General features: G+C 39.1%; 1 protein-coding gene across 2 annotated transcripts in view; it reads right to left on the bottom strand.

Moving 5' to 3' along the window:
* Positions 1-25,629, bottom strand: part of LOC114479095 (contactin-associated protein-like 4) — a 141,995-nt gene that overhangs the window by 57,453 nt on the left and 58,913 nt on the right. For both annotated transcript variants that reach the window (XM_028472560.1, XM_028472559.1), the window contains exons 3-5: positions 20,662-20,855; positions 8,512-8,659; positions 1,731-1,937 (exon numbers count right to left, since the gene is read on the bottom strand). In XM_028472560.1, coding sequence (XP_028328361.1) covers positions 1,731-1,937; positions 8,512-8,659; positions 20,662-20,855 — 549 coding nt within the window. The remainder of the gene's footprint in view (positions 1-1,730; positions 1,938-8,511; positions 8,660-20,661; positions 20,856-25,629) is intronic.

The raw sequence follows: 25,629 nt of genomic DNA on the forward strand, positions 1-25,629 counted from the left end.
AAATTACAGTAATTACAGCAGGAAAAAGGAACGCAAAGGGAGTGTGTGCAGCAAGATAACCCAGAGGAGGACAAAAGGAGACGATACAATAGTATTACAGAGGAACGGAGACTCCTACAGAGTGCCTGTTGTTTTCTGTGGTATTCCACTGAGTATTTCAACTAACACATCCATTCATCCATTCCTTAATTCATCATCCCTCCATGTAAGACTGAGATTTATCCCCCATCTATTGCAGTGCTATCACAGAAACCCCACACAGACCCAATACTATAAACATTGACTGTAAGAAACACTTCTTAAAAAAAGACAATTTATCTCCACATACGTAAACTAAATAAAGAACTGTTTGAATATTAGGTTGTCTTTTTAATATTTAGAAGTCTGATGCAGCTATTTGGTATGAAATACAGATATTCCATGATATTTCTAGGAGTACTTTTGGTATAAATTTGAACTGATATGAGGATTATGAAGATATCCTCTAACTTAAAAAAAACTTTCTTCCCCTTAAGGTTCTTTCCCAAACATTTCAACAACATTTCTGTCCTAATCCCTTGTTTATAAGATTATTGCTCACAGACTCCCAGCTGCAAATCCCATGCAGCTTCCCTTTTTGTATGATATGATGGCTACTTTAAAACATGTGCGCTACAACTTATATATAAAAAAAACACAACGGAATGATGAGGCACATGGCAGCCTGAGAAATTTAAACAGAGAGGCAGTAAATGATGTCGTAAGTCATGCACTGTTCGGCCCTAAGTCAAGTGACGGTGATAACACGATGCCACGGGGGAACGTGACATTGTTACAAAAATTGTTTCTATTTTCGTGCATGCCAACACGATTTCCACATATTTTTCACGCTGCTGACATGACTTTCAAACTCATGTATTTTGATTGGAGGTTAATTTGTCCGATTACAATGACTTAGGGTTAGGGTTATGGTTAAGGAGATAAATCCTATTGACATGCATCGGTTTGCAATTTGTTCCTAGAAGCTTGGCGAAAACATTTTGTGTCAAGCAGCATGAAAAACAATCCTTCCCTGCAGCATGGAAAATATAAGGAAAATGTGATGCCATGATTGACAACTGACAAATCATTTTCCTGACAGTTTCATGATCCTGGTGAGACTGGGAGAATATTGAATAGGGGGCTTAGATTGACAGCCAATGGTCATGTGACCACATGCTGTCCACAATTTTTATACAAATGTTTATCAATCAAACCAGCTACTAATGAATGCTGTTTATTTATTAATCTTCTATATTCAATTACAGAGCTGTTTCTTGCTACATAAGGATGCATTGAGCCATGTACATTTCCATGTGCTCGTGTAGGGTAGGTTTAAATGTCATGGTAGTAATGCTATCAGTTACTTAATGTGATTTTGAATATGCTAAAAAATTTACACAATAGGAAACTTTGTTGAAACCGAGTTTTGATGGTAATTACACATGTAGAATATTTTTGAGTTGAGGACAGACTCATGATTGCCTTATTTACAGTTCTCTCACAGCATGTCATTGTGGAAGTGTGCCTGTAAATAATTATTGCTTAATTATAACTGTAGCTTTGAATTACAACTGTAGTCAGAGCAGCCACAAAAAATAAGTCCTGCTATGTGCTCTTCTATTGAGCTTTATTATTCTTTATGAAATGTTTGCACACTTGACTACTGTATCTATGAGGTCATGTCTTCTGTTGATAGATATTATTTTTACCTTGTTTAAGAAGCAGCAGTAGCTTTCCTCTCTCCAGCTCCAGACTGAGGCTGAGTCCATCATGGCCCTCCACGTGTAGTAGTGTCCCATGATTCCTCAGGGTTTTAAACTTCAGAGAGACAACGTCTTTGGATGTTTGCTTTACGCCTGGACTCAGCCGGTACGCCAGACCACTGCTTCTGCCATCCAAACTCACCACATCTGAAGCTGAAGATTAAAAGAAAGTCGAAGAATTTAAATCTGAATCACCATGGCCATCAATTGGACAAATCATATTTAATTTTCAATTGTTTTGTTGTCGCAGAGTCTTAGATGATAATATCTCTCTGTAAAGACTAAATCTGTATTCTGTCAACCAAAGACTATCTGATTTTTCTTTGTCTGTGTTGAACAAAGGGGTGGTGAGCTGAGGTCAGGTTAACATTGTGTGGTAAAGAATAGACTGCAAACATAATATTTAAAATGAGCAGCAGAATCAGATAACTTTTTATTTCTATGAATGTTTGCACATACAGGGAATTTGCTTGGGTGTTTTGGACGCATACAAACAAATGTCATAATATTTGCAGTACAAAAAGATACAGTATATTGACAGTGACAGGGAGGATGGAGTTCAGGGTGGGACAGTGGGGGGCATACGCCTGTTGCAGAGGCTCATTGCAGAAGGAAATAAGTTGTTTTTGTGGTGTGAGGTTTTATTCCTGATGGCTCGCAGCCTCTTGCCAGAGGGGAGCGGCTCCATTAGTGCGTGTGCAGGGTGGGAGGAATCAGCAGCACGCATTAATGACCTGAAGGCGTGCAGTCCTGCAAGGATGGCAGATTGCAGCCAATCACCTTCTCTGCAGAGTGGATGACACACTGTAGTCTGCCTTTGTCCCGAGAAGTGGCTGCCGCATACAATACAGTGATAGATGTGGTAAGGATGTTCTCTATGGTAGCAGTGTAGAAGTTCACCGTCATTGTCTTTGGGAGGTTGAACTTCTTCAGCTGCCACAGGAAGAAGATTCTCTGTTGGCCCTTTTTTCATGGATGAGCTGATATTCTGCCCCCACTTGAGGTCCTGGGACATGAGACAGCCCAAGAAGCGGATGGACCCTATGATCCTCACTCAGAAGGTGGTAGGGATGAGGCGGGCAGGGTTCTTGCTAAAATCCACAACCATTTTCACTATCTTTAGAGCGTTGAGGTCTAGGTTGCACTAGCTCAGGGCGACTGTGGCGCAGGTGGTAGTGGGTCGTCTTCTGATCGAGAGGTTGGGGATTCGATCCCAGTACCTGACTATGTGTCGAAGTGTCCTTGGGCAAGACACTGAACCCTAAGTTGCTCCCAGTGGTCGACTAGCGCCTTGCATGGCAGTCCTGTCCCACTGGTGTATGAATGTGAGAGTGATTGGGTGAATGAGCTGATGTGTAAAGCGCTTTGAAACTGCTTCAGTGTGGTGATAAAGCGCTATATAAAATCAAGTCCATTTACCATTTACCACTAGCTGCATTAGGTCACCAGAGCCATTGGTCTTCATCAAACCCAGAAACAGACTTCGGTGTCTTCGCATTCAGAATCTTTCTAACAGGTGGTGTCATCTGCAAACATCAACTTGCAACTGTTGATGTACAAAAGAATAGAAGGGGAGAAAAAACATGACCCTGTGTGGAGCCTGTACTGATGGGAACTGGAGAAGTGGATGTCAAGCCTTACTAGCTGTCTCTTGTCAGACAGGAAGCCAGGGATATACCTGGGGATATACTGTACCTCAGGCACATTCAGCTGGCTCAGCCTCTCCCATAGCAGTGCTGGGATGACCTTGTTGAAAGCAGAGCTGAAGAGTCCACAAACAGGATACTCCTGTAGAGTCCAGATGCTGAAAATGAAGTGAAGGTCCACGTTGCCTCATTGTCTACAGACCTGTTGTTCTGTAGGCATACTGCAGGGGGTCCAAAAACAGGTCTGTGATGAATTTCAGATGGGAAAGCACACTGCACTCAAAAGACATCACCTCAGATGTTAATAGTCCACTGGGCCTTAGCTTTTTAAGGTATTTTAGTCTTTAAGCAAGCTGGAATGTGGCGTGTCTCCAGTGATGTATTAAAAATGACTCATCAGCACAGAAAAACACAAGTGTAACAACATTATTTTCCAAACTGATTTCCACAAAAAAAGGTTTGAGAGTTTTTTTCTACTTGGCAATTCATCCTTACGCTGCTATACAATCAAACTCTTTGCCTGCAGTGGTATTGTAGTGAGCAGGTTAATTCTGGCCAATTACAAACCATCGAGCTCCTTTGTGCATTTTGCTAAAACAATTTTACTGCCTAGTATTTACCCAGGCATGATAATGAAGTCTCAAATTACAGTTTGAACAACAATAGTATAATGTCATGTAATTATAATCAGCCAAGGACCAGCAATTGCACTTCAGCTTGTTAAATTGAGCATTGCGTTAGTTCAGGCAGGCCGCCGACGTCAAGCCAGCCACACCCTTCAATTAACCAACAGCCCAGATTGGTTCCCTATTGGCTAACGCATAGAGGATGTACTACTGAAACCGTGACAGCTGCTTCATATTTCCTCAGCAAGCATCTTGGATGATATCGCTCAGATCATCAGATGCATCTTTCAACTTAACTTGCTGCACATCAGAAGAACAAAGCTTCAAGGCAGATCGGATCGAGGACTCCGAAGCAGATTAAGCCATCTGCAAGCATACTCAGTGTTCACCAAAAAAATGGAGGAGCGCGGCAGGCAAGTATTTGTTCAATCATCCAAACTAACAACAAATCTCCACAGGAAAGTTATGGAGAAAAGTGTAGTTCTAATCTCACCGAGTCCGTTCTTCCCTGCAGCTGGTGCCATCTCTCAGAATCTGAGATACCAGATTCTTGCAGGTAATGAAATTTATTTAGTTAGTTGCTTCAGATGTGTTGTGGACACATTTCAGTTATGCTCAGTGCTTAATTTGTAAACTACCAGGTCCCGGAACACCGGCCGAGTGTTATCCGACAGTAAGAGAGACAAATGTCACAGAATAACAAGTGCAGCATCCATAGCACCAGTCTCCATACTAAAGGCTATGGGACATTGGACAGTTTCTGGCTACGAAAGGTACCTGCGGCCTGAGGCTCAATCCATCCTTAATGCTCAAAAAAGCGATTAGTGCTCCGTAAAAGCTGGCATTCAGTATGTAAACTTTTCAGAAATAAATTCAATTTATTGGCTCCACGGCACCTGGCTCTAATCTTATTAATGCTGTTTAATATGGCACAATATGGTCTTGAGGGTCTAGCTGACCACGCTCCTTGCTTCAGGCATTCCATGAGGGCTCCTGAAGGGAAAGGGAGGAGTGCTCTCCCCGCCCTGGGCTTTTCCACGCAGGCGCATGGAAAAGCAAGGAGTACCCATAACAAGTCCATATTAAATTCATATTGCTCAGCTGCCAGCCGGCTAGTGCTTGGGGGATCTTGCTGACCATGCTCCTTGCTTCAGGCATTCCATGAGGGCTCATGGAGGGAAAGGGAGGAGTGCTCTCCCCGCCCTGGGCTTTTCCACGGGGGCGTGTGGAAAAACATGGAGGACCCTGTCTTCTTGGTTTAGGAGGACCCATAGCAAATTCATATGCTCTAGTGTGACAATATATGGTGTCTTGGGGGTTTCTGCTAACCGCTCTCCTTGCTTTAGCCTTTTGCTAGGGCGCATGAAAGGTCAGGGAGGAGTGCTCTCCCGACATCCGGCTTTCCACGTAAGCGCGCGGAAAGGGCAAGGACGTCCCAAAACAGACCCATACCGCTAAATTCAAGATTGCATGCACATCATTGTAAAGCACTATATTAAAATGCAATATCATTGTTAATAAATCATTTATTTTTGACTAAAGCGCTGCCGACTGAATTATTTTAACTCACAATCCTGGAGTGGAAAAGGTTGACAAGCAAAATGATTGAATGGTTAATTAACTTTGTTCAAATATTATAATTTCTATTTAACTAAAATGAAAAGTATACTGTGACAAATACCAGAATGTTAACAGTGTTTAACAGCATGATCAATACCGTCAGCTTATTTTTTCTGTCGAGTTGAATATACTGCTGCATGTCATAAGATAACATACATCTGTAACCTATCTAGGGATGAGGATTGGTGACAAACAATTTTTCCATCTTTGAAAAACAAGCAATAAACAAAAGCAGTCATTACTTCATTTAATTCATATAATAGTAGAACATTTGTGCTTTGACAGTAAGAAAAAGATCACACAGAACTACAAAAATCTATACTATTATTCAAGGATGGTCTGTGTGGATGTGTGTGTGTGCGTGTGTGTGGAGCAAATATCTCCCCGATGCTGTGCGAGTTCGACCTGAAACTTGGTCAACGGGTTCCAAATACCCCGAGTGTGTGCATCTGTTATTTTGGAGTAATTTAGTCATTTCAAAATGTTTATTTAAATTTGATTTCACTTCTGGGCGGCCCCGAAATGAAACCTATTCAACTTTTGACCGCGGGGTGTGAGGGGGCGCTAGCGCACCATCTATGTCTATTTTACTGCACAGCTCACTTCCGGTACGTGCATGTGCTCCTGTGGACTTCTCGTTTCTCTTTTGAGGAAAAATACTTTTTTTACTGTTCTTTATTTGGTGATGACATTTCGAAACATTTATTTTCATGTTAAATACACAAAACTAAATATTTATACAAAAATTACACAAAACACAGAAAAATACACCAAACGACAATAAAAACATGAAAATGACTCAAAATACACTAAACTAAATACTTATAATCCCACATGAATGCATACTTCCGATGGACACTGTACATTACAGAAAAAAACACCAAACGAAAAAAATATAAAAATGAGTTAAAAAAAACAACACATTTAACATGCACATGTCTCATAGAATTAAACCAGGGAAATTGTACACGCTATTTTACTTTGCACCTGCAAATATACCCCTTTATAATGCTACAGAGTATGTTATTATTATGCCCATAATTGACAACTCTTCTTAAGCTCCTACTACATGAATCCATACTTCCGACGGGCACTGTACTGGACAAAAAAAAAACATACATTTACAGAAAAATACACAAAATTACTCCTGATTTACAGTACAATAGTAACAAAATCAATAATTATACAAAAATAGACATGACTCCAAAAAAACATACATTACAAAAAAATTTAAATAAAAAAAACAGCAAACATGCACAAAAAGACCACAGAAAGATACACAAATACACATGACTCCAAAAAACATACGTTACAGAAATATACACCATACAAAAAAATGTAAAAGTGATGATGAAGTCATGCACATGTCCCATAGAATTAAACCAGGAAAATTGCATTTTGCATTTTGCACCCGCAAATATACCCCTTATGCTCCCACATGAATACATACTTCCGACGGGCACTGTACTAGTTCAATAAAATTAAAGAAACGTTTACAAAAGACTTAAGCATTGCTCCTTCTATTGCAAGAATAAAAATAATGATGAATCACACTGCATTTCAGACAAGACATACAATGCTATACAGTTTCCAATCTGATTCCTTCCACTACTATGCTTGGGTAAAAATAAGGTTCAGAGAGGACCCAAATAATGAAGAGAACAAAATTGCAAAAATGCTGACGTGTGGTCTAACAAATCAATTTAATTATACAAATTTTGCCTCAAAATGAAACCCAAAGTATAGAGAAACCATGAAAAGTAGTAACCAAACCCTAAAAAAGGACAAATTACAAAAAATCCATCAAAGTATAAACACACACAAAAATCCAATTAGTTCCATATAAAATAAATAAATAAAAAAACAAGAAATAATCCTGGAAATGAGCACACAAGACTTGAATTGGTAGCACAAGGAGTTGCTAACAAGCTAATGCATCAACAATTACTGTATGTAATCAAGGAGATGGGTTTCACCTGTGCCATGCTGTATTCATGCTCTCTGCACTCACACACTAACAAGACATTAATCCATACAGAGACACAAAAAACCCAATAAGAGAAACAAAATAATTTTGTAATCATTATGAAACATGATCAGGGAAAAAACAGCACTATATCTTGAGTAGAGCTTGAACAAACACAACAGAACTAACCACAACATTCAACATCCTTAACAGAGCATGCCACAAACATATCTCAATATAATGGATCTTAAACACAAAAAAATCCAAAGATCATTACAGCCACACAGTGATATCTCAAACGACAGGTGGAAAACTATGCACTGCATGAGGAAATCATATTTGCACAATGGTATTTACTGAGTGAAACGTGCCTAAACTTAAATCTCTAAACATGTTCAGTTATTTTTTTTTAACATTCACGAGAATCAGTACTATAAAGAATGTAAAGGCATCAGACAAAGGTCACTGCAGGAGACAAACTCACAACCATAAATATTGTAATTTCATGTTTGACTGGTTGTCCAAATGAGTTTTGAATGAGGAGAAAAGATTTGAGATGGCCAAGTCCCTCCTAGCTATGATGCAATGTGTGTAATGTCATGCTGGTTCTCCTGTAAAGAAATTATTACAATCCAGCTCTTGTAGGACTCAAAAGAAGCATGTTATCATGGCTGAGGTAAAGAGAGCAGTGACATATTGTTGTACTCCTGACTTTGACAGGCCAATAACAACCTGTCCGATCTGTCCAAAAAAGCCTTTCTTTGACTGGATTAATCCTAACAACATAGTCCTCATTGTTATCAAGTTTTACAAACTGACAGCTTCAGCCATGTCTTAAGTCAGTTTAGGCCATGACACTAAGGGCTTACTGTATGGACACCCGTATGTCTCCAGGCGTAGCCCGATCCGTCCGTTAGGGTTCCAGTCCAGAGGAATGAGGCGTAGGAAGCGAGCGACTTCAGGCTGCTGCAGATTGTACTGAACCACACTGTCTGCGTTGCTATTTCCTGGAAAGAACTGAAAAAACAAACACACAGTGGCACATGATGCATAAGAAACACAGGATCAAGACAAATGGAAAATCCAAGTAAACTTCCAAGTGCTGCTAATCCAGAATTACCACCCAGTTGAACGTAATAACCCTTATATTTTAAGATTTTTCAAAAGAACAGCAATCTTTAGAAAAAGAGTGATCTATAAATGAAACATATTGGCCATTTTAACAAGGGAGCTTTAATTCTCGTTTAATCAGAAAAAAAGTTAAATCCTTTTTAAACTGACCTTGTAAACACTTAATTCCGAACACAAATGTATTCAGAATTAAACTTAAATCTGAATTGGTTTATTCCAATTTTAATTCCAAATTAAATAATTCCCCTATCTTGGAAAGGTTTAATCCCGCTTAAAGGTAATCCTGGTTGTTCTGCGCATGCTCAGCAAATCGCGATGACGCGCAATGATGACATAATCCAAGGTGGTCGCCCTATTTATTTAATAAAACCTTAGAAGACATGGATGTAATTAAAAGAGTGGATGGACATTCACACAGACTTAAACACAGCATACACGGACCTCGGGAAACGAAATGGGCGACATTGGACGGGTGATACTAAAACCCTGAAAAAAGTAAATGCTGCCCCGTACTGCATGCACAGGCTGTAATATCACCAAGTGTATAATTGTACTGGTTGTTAGAGCTTCAATCTTTACCAGAGAACAAATATTTATTCCTGGTTATTGTTTTCCGGAGTTTAATTGGGCTTTATTTACCGGTAATTAGTTCCGATCTCCTTCTCAGCTGACCAAAGTGAAACCGTGTGTTATTGTCAAGCTGCTGCTTCAAAACAAATCAAAATAAAAGTGAAAACAGTTATCAAGTTGTCTTCTATGTTGTAGCTGAAAATAAAAGGTTTATTGTATTTTTCCCGATTGACGTGGATACGTCAAGTTTTCCCCCTGCCCAATCACAACCCTTCGCAACCCCAGACCTAAAACATAATTTAATAAAGTCAAATAAACCAGTTTACAATGTAGACCTCAATTCGGAATTACTATTTCCATATAAACACGAAGCAAAACGCCTTAATTCAAAATAATTTCATTTGTAATAATTAATTGTGTATTAAAAAACATCATGTAAACTCGGCCAATGTTTGCTTGCGCGTGATAAAACCGGCTTTAAACCAATATGTTTCCTTAAAATTTGGACTGGGACCACAGATATGTCTCTCTCGCTCTCTCTCTCTGACAGGGTTGAATGCTTTTAGGTAACTTCTGACTCACTCCATCTAGTCCATCTGGCAATCCCAAAGCTGAATGAAAGCTTACACACTCAATTCACACATTAACTCCTCTGTGATGCAGTGATGTCCCGGGAAAAAAAGTATTAGGCTTAAAAAAAAAAGTAGAAGGCTAGAACTTACGGCAAGAAATCACTGCAGCAACGCCATCGCTGCGCGCCAGTAGCGCGCAACAACTATGGGGGTCGGGGGGCATGCAGAAATTTTAGCAAAAATGATGCTATATGGTGGCTTTTGGTGCATTATATTAGTGTAATTGTGGCTTTTCTTCTGTCTATTTTGTAGCACTTTTCTTAGCATATGTAGTTTCTCACCCAGTTTTTGTTCGCATGATGCATTCACAAGTTGATATCTGGTATCCATGATAATGATGACAAATAATTGAGCATCATTACCAGTTTACCTCTTTCCAGTTGAAAATGTGCCAACTTATCCAGTAGTATTGGCGCTTGGTCTTTTAGTACTCCTCTGTAGAATGCTGTCTGGCACTGTAACATATCTACATGATTAACATAATTTGTGTGGTTTGCTTGTAGTTGGTTTTGGTAATATATTTAGTTGTATTAATGCACATTAATAGTCATAATATATCTAACACAAGCACATTAATATTCATGTTAATATATCTAACAAGCATATTTTAATGAAGCACAAAAGTTGATCATGGATGTTTAAAGTCCGTGTAAAGCAGAAATAAATTTGTCTTATGAGTTTGAGGTGTCAGTTGAAAGGTCTGCTCTGCCCAAGTTTGAATACGTGCATCTCTCCCGGGTAGAGTTAACTGCGCCCGTTAGAGGAGAAACACACAATCACTGTGCAAAAAAAGTGCTCATTTAATGGAAAATGTAGCACCAGCGAATGCGTTTGTTTCCCCCGAGTCTGAATATGTGGTTTGTTTTCGGCTAGGGGCCGAACTGCACCCGTTGGAGGCCACAGAAGTTTGGTGTGCTTCAGCAGCAGGGTCGGGTTTATGCTAATGATGGTTGATGGGGGAGGTGTGTAGTTGCTGCTTGGTAGAGCATGAGATGACCTCTCAAGAGACTTTGCGCAAGATTTAGAAAATGGCCACCAAAACAGTGTTGCAAAAGTTGGACAAAGGGGGAAAAATTCAATCTTTCATTGATTTTAACAATACTTTTGGTGCTAAAGGCGTACAGAATCATTTATGAACATGTTAAAAGAGTAGAAGGCGGCCAGAAAAAGAGTAGTAGGTGATTCCGCCCGTCGCCTACACTTCTGGACATCACTGTAATGATGAAAGAGGATAGTTCGGTTTTCTTTTGCAATGAAAAAGAAATATCGACCTTGACTGAAAGAAACAATAGGACAGTCATCAACATTCCCCGCCAGATTGGTTGTCATGACTCACAACCTTTTCCTAAATGTTCTAAATCTAAGAACTTAGATGTATACTTAAGAAAATATTATCACATCAGAATCTAAAATTACTAACTATCTTAGACGGTTTCTAAGAAAAGCTGTCCCCTTTGAAGATACCTCGAACAGAGTAAAAAAAAAAAAAAAAACGGCAAAAGGGCAATAAATCTGGAAAAAAATTATTTGTGCACTTCTCATTTTGGAACTCCATCAAGGTATTGATACCCTGAAGCCACACACCAAATTTGGTCATCCTATCTTAAAAGATTTCTAAGAAAAGCTGTCCCCTTTGAAGATATCTCGAACACAGTAAAGAAAAATGGAACAAGGGCAATAACGCCGGAAAAAAAAATTGTGCACTTGTCATTTTCAAACTCCATCAAGGTATTGATACCCTGAAGCCACACACCGAATTTGGTTATTGTATATTAACGGTTTATAAGAAAAGCTGTCCCCTTTAAAGATACCTTGAACAGCGTCCAAAAAAACGAAACAAGGGCAATAATTCAGGAAAAAATAATTGCGCGCTTCTCATTTTCAAACTCCATCAAGGTATTGATTACCTGAAGTGACACATCGAATTTGATTATTGTATCTTAAACGGTTTCTGAGAAAAGCCGTCTCCTCGAACGGACGGACGGACGAACGGAGCTCAAACCTACAGTATATCCCCCTTCATACTTTGTGGCGGGGGATAATGAAGTTGTTAGAACAAGGTTAGAGATAAAATCTCCGGGTGTGCTTGGTTGATCAAGAGATTTGTCTCAGTCAGTGGAACGTAGATGCAGCTTTTTTAGTGGGTGCAGTATTGGACTGTGTCAGTGAAGGTCGCATTGCATAAAGTTTAGGCTTTACAACCCCCTTCAATCTTAAGGAGTTTTAGTGAGTCTATAATAATAACATTTACAGATACAAGAGGTGAACTATGCATCCCTTTCTACTTATTTGCATAACGAACATCTGTCTCCACAAAGCAAACAGAGGCAGATAGCCACCAACCTCTGTCTGACTTCAACCATTAAGAAGCAGGTTTTGGCTCTCTTTTTATACTAATGCATGTCTGAAAACATGTTTTTGTTACTTTGATGCTTTAAGATGACCATGCGCTAACAGAGGTATTTTGTGGATTTTTGCTAAGGTCTTAGTACATGTTCCTGAAGAGGAATGAAGGTCTAATCACCCTGCACTACCCACAACTGGATTTAAAGCTGCTGGAGAAAAAATAAATATTTTTCAGATAAGGACAACGTGTAGGCCTCATAGGTCATTTGCTTGAAAAAGAAGATGTAAAAAGTTGAAACTGTCACTTGAAAGTTTGTTTTCATCCTCACTGTAAACAGTCCATTTGTGGACATTTTTGAAAATGTTTCCTGCATTAAATTGTGGGATGTTAAATCCCGTAGATTGATGCATAGAAGTGTTTTTATTTAATTCCTACTGTGATTTCTTGCCAAAGTGACTTCCCAACACATTTCTGGTGTTTTCATGGACTGAAAGTCCATGAAATGTTTATTTAATACCCCAAAAAGATCCAAATTCACGTAGTGAGGTTATATCATGGGGAATACAGGGAACAAATAAGAACAAAATGGTGTCAAGCGAATTACTGTCTTCCTTGTCTGGTGAAAAAACACAAATCACGGTAAGAATTAAGCAAAAACACTTCTATGCATCTGTCTGCAGGACTCCACATCCCACAATGCAATGCGCAAAACTTTTCTGAAAATGTCAACAAATGGATTGTTTAAGGTGGATATGAAAATATACTTTCAAGCAGTAATTTCAACTTTTACATCTTTTTTCCAGCAAATGATCCTCGATTTATTGATCTATGAGGCCTAAACTGTGGATGTATCTGATAAAAGAGGTTCTCCAGGAACAGGAAAGAAGACTTATTCCGCATTGCTCCCTTCTGAACGTAACGGTATACCCAGCACCGTGAAATGGGACATTGTCCTTTTGGCAGCTGTGAGCACCAAACAAGGAAGGGAAAAAAATATAGAGAAGAGTGAATATTTCAATTCCTTACCATCCTCTAGCTAAAGGAAACAAACTATTAAAAAAAAAAAAAAAAAATCAATTATGAAAAACAACTGCAGCTTTTCAAAGCCAATCCAAAAACTTCAGTTAGCAGAAGCTTTTTTCTAAATCATAAAAAAAAAAAAATCAAGTGCTTTTAAAGTTCCTTTCTTGGTCTTTAAAATTATATGCAGAGAATAAAAAGTCTCCAAAAACATGCACAGCGGTTGATGCAGCAGCCTTTAACTGTCTCCTCTGACAGCCTCTCTAAGCTTGGGTGACTAATTCACTGAAGTTCAGAAACACTTTGAAATGTGACCAGGAAGAAACAGAGTTTATGCCGAGCGTCAAATCAACATGTCTCTTTACGCTCAGAGGAGACATTTGCAGCTCGCTAGGAGAAGCTGCTAAGATTAGCTGGATTGCCTCCACTCCAGGAAATTGCTTTAGCTCAGCCTCTAATCCAGCTCTCTCTCTCTGCAGCACCATGACACATGCAGCTTCACACAAGATAAATGTTTTAGACTTGTTCTCCTGTTTTGCTTCATTTGATTAGTTGGAGTCACGGTAATCACTGAGGTTTAAAGCTCAGCAGTATACGTTGACCTGTTTTTTTTTTTTTTTTTTTTCCAGACACCTACACTAAAACTACTTTTGATTCCAGAGCTGGCAACTGAACCATGTACTATCCTGTTATTGGGGCACGTCCAACCTCTATTTTATTCCTAATAAAATGCATTAAAAAATAAATAAATGAATAAATAAATATTATAATAAAATGTATTTTGAAGTTTTTATGTATATGTTATTTGTTGATTATTTAATTTGTAGTAAAATGTATTTTTAACGCAGGATCATATATACTGTATATATACATTAATTTAACGCATTAATTGCAATTAATTACAGAAAAATAATGCACTAAATAAATATAAGCAAGTTGCTTTTTTTTGCACTCCAAACAGCGCAGAACCTTTCTTATTGCACGAGTTCCTGGTATACCCATAATACTGATGCACAGACTATGGGAAACCCTAGGGCTGCGTCCCAATACCCACACTTGTGCCCTTGCGCCTCTTGGTTGAACGCTCCGGCTTAAGGGTGTGAGTGGGTAGGGTATCCCAATATTACAGTGTGCTTTCGCTCCGCCCACTATACGCCCTTCATGCTCACTTGTATGTAGCATGCATGCACGTTGGTGCGGGTGTAAAACTGTGCTCTCACCCTGCAACAGCAGGTCCCTGCGAGCTGCCAAGGTCGAGCGTGCAGTAACTGGCATATCTCCGCAAGCCAATGTGGAGCCACCAATATCAGTGCGTGGCTGTGTTACCTCCCCCTGGACAGAGTGGGGGGTAACAGAGCCAATAGGGGGAAAGCGTAAAGAAGCACGCATGGCCAAACTTGCGCTAGTGCGTCTACACCGAGGGGTACACCCGTGCTGCGCAGGGTGTGAAACAGTGTGCACTGTGCCTTCTATCTGAGGCGAACAGATCCGCCTCTGCTCGTCTGTAATAGGCCCGTAACTGTTCCGCAACCTCCGAGTGTAACGTCCTTTCCCCATACATTAGCGCGCCCCTGGACAACAAGTTTGCGCTCGTGTTCAAGACTCCCGGGATGCGCGTCGCCCTCAGTGAGAGGAAGCAACCACAACTCCACAGGATCAGTTTGCATGCAAACATATGCAACCGACGGGAGCGCAATCTGCCCTGGCGGTTGATGTACGCTACCGTCGTCACCAAGACATGATGCCCCCTGAGAGATGGGAGAAAACGTTTCAGCAAGAGGAACACCGCTGAAAGCTCCAAATAATTTATGTGAGAGCACTGGAGGTCCACATTCCAGTGGCCCCCACAGACCGGCCATCGTGAACCCCGCCCCAGCCTGTCAGACAGGCGTCCGTAGTGATCAGCTTCCTGGAAATGACAGCGCCCATAGGCACACTGTGCATCAATAGAAGCAGGGCGCACCAGTGGTGCAGTGTCCCGGCACACTCCAGTGTGACCATCACTCTCCGAGCGCCATGACGCACGGGGTCCAACCTGCATGAGGCCACCCACAGCTGGAATTCTTTCATGTGGAGGTGACTGAGGTGGACTACAAGGATGGCAGATGCCATCAGTCCGCGTAACCAAAGACGTAATCTGAATTTAACAGATTTTCCCGGTTGGAAAAGCACCAGGCATGCCCTGAAAGCTTTCACCCTTCCCACCGAGAAGCGAGCCATGAAAGACACCAAGTGCAGAGACAGTCCCGGAAAAATATTTCCTATGCTAGGTACAACATTCTTTTAGCTGTGACGTAATAGAATAGGCGTGTGCGCTCTGGCCTCCGCCAAAAGCAGCCAGTCATCCAGATGCGTGGCCAAAGCGGATGCTCTGCCGTCTCAGCACAAATACCATTGGGCTCAAAGAGATACCGAAAGGGAGCATGCGGTACTCGTTACATATCCCCCGGAAAGCGAATCTCAGATACTTTCTGTGGGGAGGATATATTGGGATGTAGAAATATGTGTTCTTCAGGTCAACCGACGTGAACCAATCATCTTGTCGCACAAGGCGCAGTAGGGAGGCATGCGTAAGCATCCTGAACCTGTATTTCCTGAAATATCTGTTCAGAACACATAGATCCAGCATATGGCGAATTCCGCTCCCACCTGTTTGGGGAACAGAAAATACCTGGAGTAAAACCCGCTCTCACACTGTGCGGGAAAGACGACAGAGATTGCCCCTTTGTTTGACAGTGAAAAAATTTCCTCCTGTAAAACGTGCGCTGACTCTGCTCCCACCTTGCTGCTCCCGACCCAGGGGAGGCAATAAAATCCCACAGGGGGGAAACAGCGGGACCCGTCACCGCGCTGCTTATTGCGAAAGATTTTGCTTTCATTTGCTGCACCCTCGGCCCTTGCAAGGGCATTTATACAATAAAAAAGGTTCTGATATTGAGAAAGTTTTAAAGTTTACATGTCCCGGCATCTGACTTGTTGAGAAATTCTCATTTAAGTATCTCATGAATGAGAATTTCACCTCGAAGCTTGGGATTTCTGTACAGAATGCAGTTGAGCTTGTCTCTATCCTGGAGGAACAGAGTTGTTGAAGCTGCATTGTAGTCTATTATGGATCATGGGTTTGTGATGTACAGACATTCTGCAGCTTTACCTCTGAAGCTTCCTAACACTGTTCATCACTCTGCCCTTAGATTTATCACTGGCGCTAGATATAATGCCTGTCTTTTGTGGAAAGGTTGGCTGACCATGTCTCAAAGACAAGTGTGAGAGACACTGGTTTTTTATACAGTTTTAAGGCCCTTCTTGGCAGAAAACCACCATACATTACAAACCTATTAGAGTGGAAATCTGGCCCTTACGTGACCTGTTCATCCCATTTGTTACTTCTCAAAGCTCCTTGAACTTGTATTGGACTTGCATTTCCTTCTCTTACACATTTTACAATTGTGATGTCTCAACAATCAATTTATCATTAGTGATAATGCAGGGGGCATTATTCACTCACTATTGTTATATGTTTTTTTTTTTTTCATAGGTCGTTAACTCCTCCCACACCGTTTGTCCGATTTTGATAAATAAGCTATCAAAACGTTAAGAACGTTTCTGAGATTTATGCTTGTACATTTATAATTTGTAACTTTTTGAACTCATTTTTTTGTGAGACTGCATTGACTTTTCAGCTGCAATCCCATTTTTAAAGTGGACAGCTAATTAAGCTAGAGTAAAGCTGCTCCAGTTTTAACCTTCAAATCTTTAACAAACAAATTACAAACCATTCAACATTTAACATGTTCAGCTAATACATTTCAATACATTCCAACCTTTTTCAACCTCTTTCAAACTTATTACTAATGTTAAGCTATTGCTAAGTTAATGCTTAGAGTAATGTTATTGCGAGGCTAATGTTAATGCTAAAGCCAAGTTAATTCTGTAGATAGGTAATGCTAGGTTAGTGCTTGTGTTAAGCGAATGCTAAGTTAATGTTAATACTAGATTAATGCTAATGCTATTGTTAAACGTTATTCATCCGTTAGGAACTTCATTTACAGAGAAAGCGCCAGTGCAGAAACAATAAAACACAGTACAGTAAAATTCTGACGTTCATGAGTTCCCTAATAAAACAATAAAAGATTAAAAACAAATTGGCCAAAAATTATACATAGTTCCTACATGACATCACAACATACGGGCATTTCCCGACGTCATTTGTATTGGCATGCTGTGGGCAGCTTAAACAAGTTTAATCTTGATGATGAAGATGAAGATGAAGATGAAGATGAAGATGATGATGAAGATGAAGAAGAAGAAGAAGAAACTAATTAATTTTGTGATAAAAAGTGAAAATGGATAAACAGGAAAGAAACTACCTCAAAAAAACAACAATTTGCTCAGAGCACTCTGTGTCAGATGTGTATCTTATAATGTGTTGACAGACGTAATTTACTCAGTACTATCTTGTGTATATATGCTGGTAGCTGGTAACTTGTGAGTTTCATTATTTAGATTACTTTATTATAGAAAGTAAGAAGATCCAGGGTTTCCGCACGGCATTAATATTCATTCAATCAATTGTGCCAAAATTAAGGCATTTAATATCATTTAAAAGCATTAAATGGAGTTCCAACTGGCATTAAATGTAAAGTTCTTGAGGAATGTTGACATTGCTTGTTAATTTTTGCTGCATAATTTTATCAAAAATGCAAAACATGACATTGAACTATGGTGCCATTGTATTATTATACATTTATTTGCTCAAAAGTTGTCTTTTGTCATACCTTGCAATTTTGAAAACTTGTATTTGGGCAATGCAGATGTTACCAACTGGAGAAATAAAGACAAGAGGTTGCTTTGGACTGTACTTGCAGTGAGTAAGAAAACCATAACCAGAAAGTGGCTAAATCTGGACCCTCCGACCATCGAAGAGTGGGTTAACATAATTCAAAAAAATTTACATTATGGAAAAACTTTCATTCACTCTCAGGATTCAAAGGGACATGTTTTACAAAATCTGGACAAAATGGACTGAGTATGTCAAACCCATAAGGTCAAACTTTGTATAAATGTTAATGTTTTAAGTGAATGAATACCATTTCTGTACAGGTGCTCTTGTCATAATTGTTCATATTCAAAAATGGTAAAAATAAAAAATTACAAACCAAAAAAAAGTTGTCTTGTGTCCAATTTGCATTTGAATATCTACTTTTATTCTCATTCCTCTGTTTGATGGAATGTTTATCAAATCTTCAAAAATAAATATACACATTTGTTCTACATTTGAGGCATTAAAAGTATAGCCTTTGGGCATTAAAATGACATTAAAAAGCATTACATTAGACATGCGGCTACCTGTAGAAACCCTGAAGATCTAAACTCAATTATTACATCAATAATATGATTACGTTAATGTACTGTGGATTTAACATATTATGACATGATTTCCTTTGTACATTAAAATTTAGGAAACATCGCAGCTTGACATTAAAGATGGCGTCTCTGGGGAGGTCACGTGACATTCATTGGCCTGTGGGAATTATGTATAGTCCTCAACTACATATTTTGTGCTGCAATCAGCCGTTTAACAGGCATATGGAGGGGAGGAAGCTGAAGCTGGCCCTCTTTGTCCTCAGTGTGAGTGACCTGTACCTCTCCCTGAAGGGTGTGTGAGGGATCAGTGGAGATCTGGGTGCCTTTCCTCAGGACTCTGGTGTTGCATATGGGAGTGAGTGACTGCTGTTCCTGACTAATGATTTTGCTGCTGATTTTGCTGATTTTATTAACTCATTGACCGCCAAAGACGTTTTTTGGTTTAGTAACGTTGACTGCCAAAGACGTCCATAGACGTTAATTGTGTTTTTCAGTTGGGGTTGCTAGGAGACTCTCCTGCGAATGTCTAACTTGTATGATGATGTAGTGACCACTGGTGCCATGTAGGCGGTAGCAGCGCGTCTTTGGATGAGAGATCACCCGTGTTGAGCAGAGCTCAGAGCGAGAGGAAAGGAGTTTACGAGACAGAAAATGGCGTTACGAGAGTTGATGCTGAAGTTACCACCAGCTCACACTCGACCAGAGCATGTGTAGAACTAAGTAGAATATTGAGAGTGCCGTGATGGTGAGGGAAAACAAATTTGCGTGTGGGGAAACTGACGGGGGGAGCGACTTGGAGGACGGCCAAAATACAGTAAGAAAACTTAGAAAGTTTTATAGTAGGAAACTAATGTTGAGGTGTCACTAAAGCAAAAAAAAATTGCTTCAAAGTCACTAATAGGCTTTTTCAGAAAAAGACGTGTTTCTCAGCTTTTTGTCACAAACTGACAATTTATGTGAAACTTGCCTCTATTCAACTGCTGATTACGGAAGAACAAAACTAGCTAAAAACAAAATTATTATTCTTTTTTGATGAAACTAGAGAGTCTAACCTTTCAGAATCTGGTTTCAGATTGTCATAGGAAAAAATATTCTGTGGGTTTTAAAAAAAAAAAAAAAAACAGTGAAAATCATCTAAAATGCCTGGCAATATGGGGTTGGCTGCTCTGAAAAGGACTAGCAGTGAATGAGTTAAGAGTGTTGCGGTAAGAGTAAGTGAACCAAACCAGGCGGTGATATTGAATGCTCAGCTACTGCTAGGTTAATGCTAATAATAGGTTAATGCTAGGGTAATGCTAATGTAGGGTTAGTGTTAATGCTTATATTAGGTTAATGCTAGGATAATACTATTGCTAGGCTAATGCTACGTTAATGCTAAGCTAATGCAGTGCGACGCGGGGCAGCACCTGCATCCTCACTCGCATTTTCTTTAGGAAATGCAAATATTCTAGTTGAACTTTGTATTTGTTAACTCATTGTATATGAGAGTAACCTAATTTGCAATTAGATAATAGATAAGATGAGGTAATAGATAAAACAAAATTTAAAAAAATAAGATGAATAAAACAATTTGCTTGACTGCCTTTGTGTTCGTCATCTTGTGCTTAAGTGTTTTCGAATTCACCTCTTTTGAGCGAGCAAAGCTGTGGCTCTGTCACATGCATTATAAATGAGAAGATAAACTGATGATGACTGAGTTTATCTGTGTGTGGGAGATAGAGCCACATCTTACTACATGACAGTCCATCACTTTCATACGAGCAACACAAAGACAAATGTGTTTATTGATTCTTGAAGGGGGACTGGAGTCAATAAAAGGCTAAAGAAATGAAGTCTAGCAATAAAACAAAAGCACTTGTGAAAACAGTAAAAAGCAATATGTCGCCTTTGTAAGGTGACTAAGGTATGGATTCTACTGTTTCAATGTGTTGTTGTCTACTTAAGTCTGGACTCACCCCAATGCTGTCCTCCTGTCTGTACTGCTTCCAGTTATGCCCCGTGTCACTGAACATCAGCAGGTAGGACGTCAGCCAATCAGAGCTGCCGTAGCGGCCCTGTGTAGCGATGGCTGTGATTTGTATCCTCTCGCCTAAGTCAACCTGCAGCCACTGATATCTGTCCGAGACCAAAGGAGACCAACCTCCCGCTCCTGAGTGAGAATATAAAGGGGACATTGATTAGATGGGATGGAAAGAAAGAGCCTCAGCTCTAGCTTTACGGAAATGAAATGCATTTCTTGAACTTTCATCTCAAGGGAAACCAAACTTATTTGACCTGGATGACAAATATAGATTTTACCACCAAGAAATTATTTCAAAGCTTTTATCATCTATAAGTTTTTTCCTGGTTTTCATTAGAAATTAGACTTCTCGTGAGCCTTTTCCTTAGGAATAGAACATATTTTAGTTTAGTCATTGATTCATTTTCTGACCCACCAGAGTACCCATGTAAGAAAAACCACACAAGTCCACAACATAACCATGCGGCCAGTTTTCCATATTATGTTGGTAAACTATACATACGATAGATTTCAAGTATTTATTTGTTTATTTTTATATAATTTGGGCTTCCAGCTCATAAAACCCACGAAAAACAGGAATTTAAAAAATTAGTTTTTTTTTGCAGAAAAAAAAGAGGAGAAGAAGGACTGGACTGTTGGCCAGTGGTCCAAGGTCCTCTTTTCCGATGGAAGTAAAGTGTGCCTTTCATTCGGGAATCAAGGTCCAAGGGTTTGGATGAAGACGGGTGAGGAACAGAACAGAACATGGCACCCCAAATCATGACTGACTGTCGATATATTTCATACTGGACCTCAAATTATGTGAAAATAAACAAATAAATACTTTAAATCGTTTAAATTGTGGGCCCTGAATCTATAATCTATGAAAGTTTAACTTTTTGAATGGAATTATGGAAATTAAACAACTTTTCCAAGATATTCTAATTTTTTGGAAAGGGTCTGTACAAGTGCATGGATATAATAGATAAAAGTTAAACATTTTTGAACAACTAGTCATGTTAAACCTATTACAACCAACTATCTACATTTACCCTGACAAGTGCAGTAATCACATTATTTTGTGCATTCCATATTTGATTGCAAAAAAATATTGTAATAATCTAACAAAAATAACCTACAACCTCTACATTTCATGAGATAATAATGTTGATTGATTCAATTTGAATTACTGAACTACTGTATTGATCTGAAATGAGGAGTACATAATTTTTTAGGTGTAAACTGTAGAAAAAGGAAGAATTTAAGTAAAGAAGAATAGTAAGGAACAGCAAAACTCTGTTCATACAGAAAAACTGTATGCAAAAATTTTAGCATTTTTTTTGTTCTCCCGACATGTCATTAGGAAGAGATTGGGTCATAAAGCTAACATAATTCATAAATACTGCATGGACACCACCACAAATTATTCAATGCAGTATTTCAACATTAAATCTCATGAAGAAACTGTTAATTATTTTCTTTTCAAGAAAGAAACATCACGTTTCTCATTGTTTGAAATTCGGTAACTTTAGATTCAGGGATAAACATTTATACATTCAGGGCAATTATTTTCTGGGAACAGAGCAACAAAATAATCCTGAAGTTGAAAGTTAGATTTAGTATTACGTAACACAAACATCCTCTTTGTGTTTTGAGCCTCCTGACCAAGCACACAGGATAGAATATAAAATATTCTTACAAACAACAAACAAAACAAAAAACATAATGACGCAACAATCATTAACTATAGTATAACAATAATCATTATTTGATTCAGTTGAATGATAATATTGGAGAAGCATGTTCATTTATTAATCTGTCTTAGGTAAATACGTTTAAAATCTAAAACAGGAGCTCTCTTTCAAAATCCCGACTCCATCTTTGTTCATGGTTTAAGAAATGCTCTAAACTTGTTTATTTAATTTAGTTCAAAACTTTCTCAGGCACAGTTTTAGAAGCATCAGTTATCCTCTGGGTCTTAAGATTAAAAACATAAAATAACCCCTATGTTTATTGCTGGGGTCCTTCTGATTAATCATAGCAGCAACTGTTAGCACTATGCTGCTGTTTTTAATGTCTCTTATAGGAAAAAGAAGTAAATCTGAGCCTCGTCACACAAACATCATGAGAGGAAAGTCAACTGAAAAGTTATAGAAAAAATATTCATAAAGTCATTCTTTAAGGCCAGGTTCTACTCATGTGAGCGAGCAAATTAGCGTGCTAACTAGCAGGCCAACTTGTTAGCTAACTAACTTAGAAGCACATTAAACAAACAACGTAAAGTCAGTGGTTTAGCCATTTTTGGTTCAACTTAACCTGCCAGCAAGAGGCTGGAACTACCTGTTAGCATGTTTTTTTTCATGCATGAAAAAGGTTCAATCTTCCCTCCTTCCAAACATACATGGGCAGTGTTCACATACTAACATACTACACCCTACACACTCAATGAGTATATACTGTTTACTATATTCTATTGATATAATTAGGAGGATTAGGATGGACTGTTCCATCAAAATAAACTTTTCCAAGATGCATTTCGATCGCATAACAAAAACCTGAAGCACATAGAGGCTAAACATCTCTGTTGATTTGCCAACTTTGAAAATTCTGAAAGCATTTTAAGCGAGAAAGTGACCAAGTAGAATATCAACATGTGGTCATTTGATTCATAAAACTCACGGAAACACATTTCATGCCGACATTTTGGAGATTCTAGGAGACCATTGTGCAAATGACTGGTTAACTTAAAAACAAGAGCCCAATTTACAAAAGTGTTAAAAGCTAATGAAAGACAAGGAGAGATGCATTTGTTTTGAAATGGGGATGTTTGCCTTTTAGCTTGAAGCCGGTCCCAGGACAATTTTACATTCCACTCGCAATGCATCATGGGATGGGTGATTATGACTAGTATGCCCACCGTACATAGTTCCGATAAATAAATGTCCCGATAAAGTATACATCCGGGTATTTCTCGCATACGCAATCTTTCTATACTAATTGGAATGCACTACATACTCATTCTGATGTCAGACTTAGTATGAGTAGTATGTTAGTATGCGATTTCGAACACAGCTTTTAAATAAGGACATGTTGTGTGCTCAGTCGCTGTGTGTCTGATTAGTTCTCCTTCCTCCACTAGTATTGCTTTCTGTTATGTTCAATGGCTTAAAAAAAGACAAAAACACCTATTTAACTTAATTTACCTGTTGAGTCAAACAAAATATTCAATTGTTTCCTCTGTCACAGACATTCTCTGCTATCCCCAACTCTGTCCACCTTTGTTTGAAATAAATTCAAACCATTGACCTTGTGCCACATCACAGCACTCTTTCCAGATGGTCTCTGTGTATATACATGCACCTTTTAACTCCTGTTATCAAACACATTGAATCACAGCCATTTGTAACTTGTACAGATGTACTGAGTAATCAAGGCGAATGGGAGTCCATGGCATTTTAGCAACACCTTTTGGGCCTACTCTACAAATCTAGATAATTATATGCTGGATTAATCTCCATTAGCAGGCTTCACCTAACCAAACATTCCCGGTTAGAGAGAAGCTGTCCGTCGAATCTCGATCACAACACGCTAATTTAATGCAAGTGTTTTCAGCCCGAGTACGTGCGCGCTCACATAAAAGTCGTGGAGATTGCAGCGTCTCACCAATCAATGGAGAAACTGGCAGAGCGTCTTTACAATGAAGGAACAGCTTATCATCTTAAACAAATATAATGATTTTAAATCCATGATGACAGCGAAGAGCAACAGTGTTAGTGCACTTCATAAGTTGGTCCCGGCCAGGTTAAGTGCTTAAGTTTGAAATTATTAATAATTAAAATCCATAATTCAGACCAAAAACAACACTGCTGTTACAGAAAAGGCAGGAATGAAAGAACCCAGGCAGAAAGCTACTGACACTGTTAATGCTTAAAAGCGTGAGATTATTTATGATATTAATCTATTGGATGATAAATGGACAGCACTCAGTTTCACTGTATTACAGCACACACGTTTTTCTATTCAAGTAGCATATTGTTTCACAGTCTGTAGTATGTTCCTGCTGATGCGGTCAGCCTCACCATAAAGTATGAATGAAATAATTACTGACTTCACCTGTCCGCGCATACAAAGACAGAGGCTTCATCAGCTCACTATAGATCCGTCCATCAGATATAAATGTATATCTTTCCTAAAGGATTGCATCGATGTCCAAATATTCTCTCTCCTGTCAGCCGTCAGATCAGATCCACACAGTGACATGTTCACACATCACCTTTTATTGGACAGCTCGCTTTCTAAGAGAACTGATTGGTCAGGAGGCAGGACTTTAGCACTCGCTCAGATCCAAGCCAGAACAAAACCTGCTCCCGACCAGGTTAGTCGTTCAGCCTAAGTTACCATGGTGATTTAGCTCCGTAAAACGTTAGCCAGCTTCATAGTCCAGCACACACTGATTAAATCCCAGAAGTTAGCACAATAAGAGGTAATCCTGCTTCATAACATAAGCCCCTGTTGTGACGAAGACATAAAACACGTGATTTATTTGGTCATTCTGGAGAGAGCCTCATGTGCGTTTCTAACTATTATTGTGTAAGTGACATAAAAAATGCCCTGTGTGGCAAACTGTGTCATTTCTAAAGGGATATTGCTTGGTCATCACTGAGTATAATGTCTTACTTTATTTATTTATTACCCATTAAAAGTGTGGAGTTATGATTTTTGTTTTAGCAGATGTCTGTGTCATGCTCTTAAATTCCCTCTACAGGAACAGTAAAACATACCCTTTTATTTCTCTGGGCTTTTTCTGAACTGAAGAAGCCTCTTGGATGAGAAGTAAAATTTCATCATCACTTCAATTTCTATTGCCTTTACGAAGGCAATGTTTTGTCATTACAGCCTCATCTTGATCCTGGGGAGCCTATAA

This window comes from Gouania willdenowi, chromosome 17, assembly GCF_900634775.1.
Source record: "Gouania willdenowi chromosome 17, fGouWil2.1, whole genome shotgun sequence".
NCBI classification, from domain to species: Eukaryota; Metazoa; Chordata; class Actinopteri; order Blenniiformes; family Gobiesocidae; genus Gouania; species Gouania willdenowi.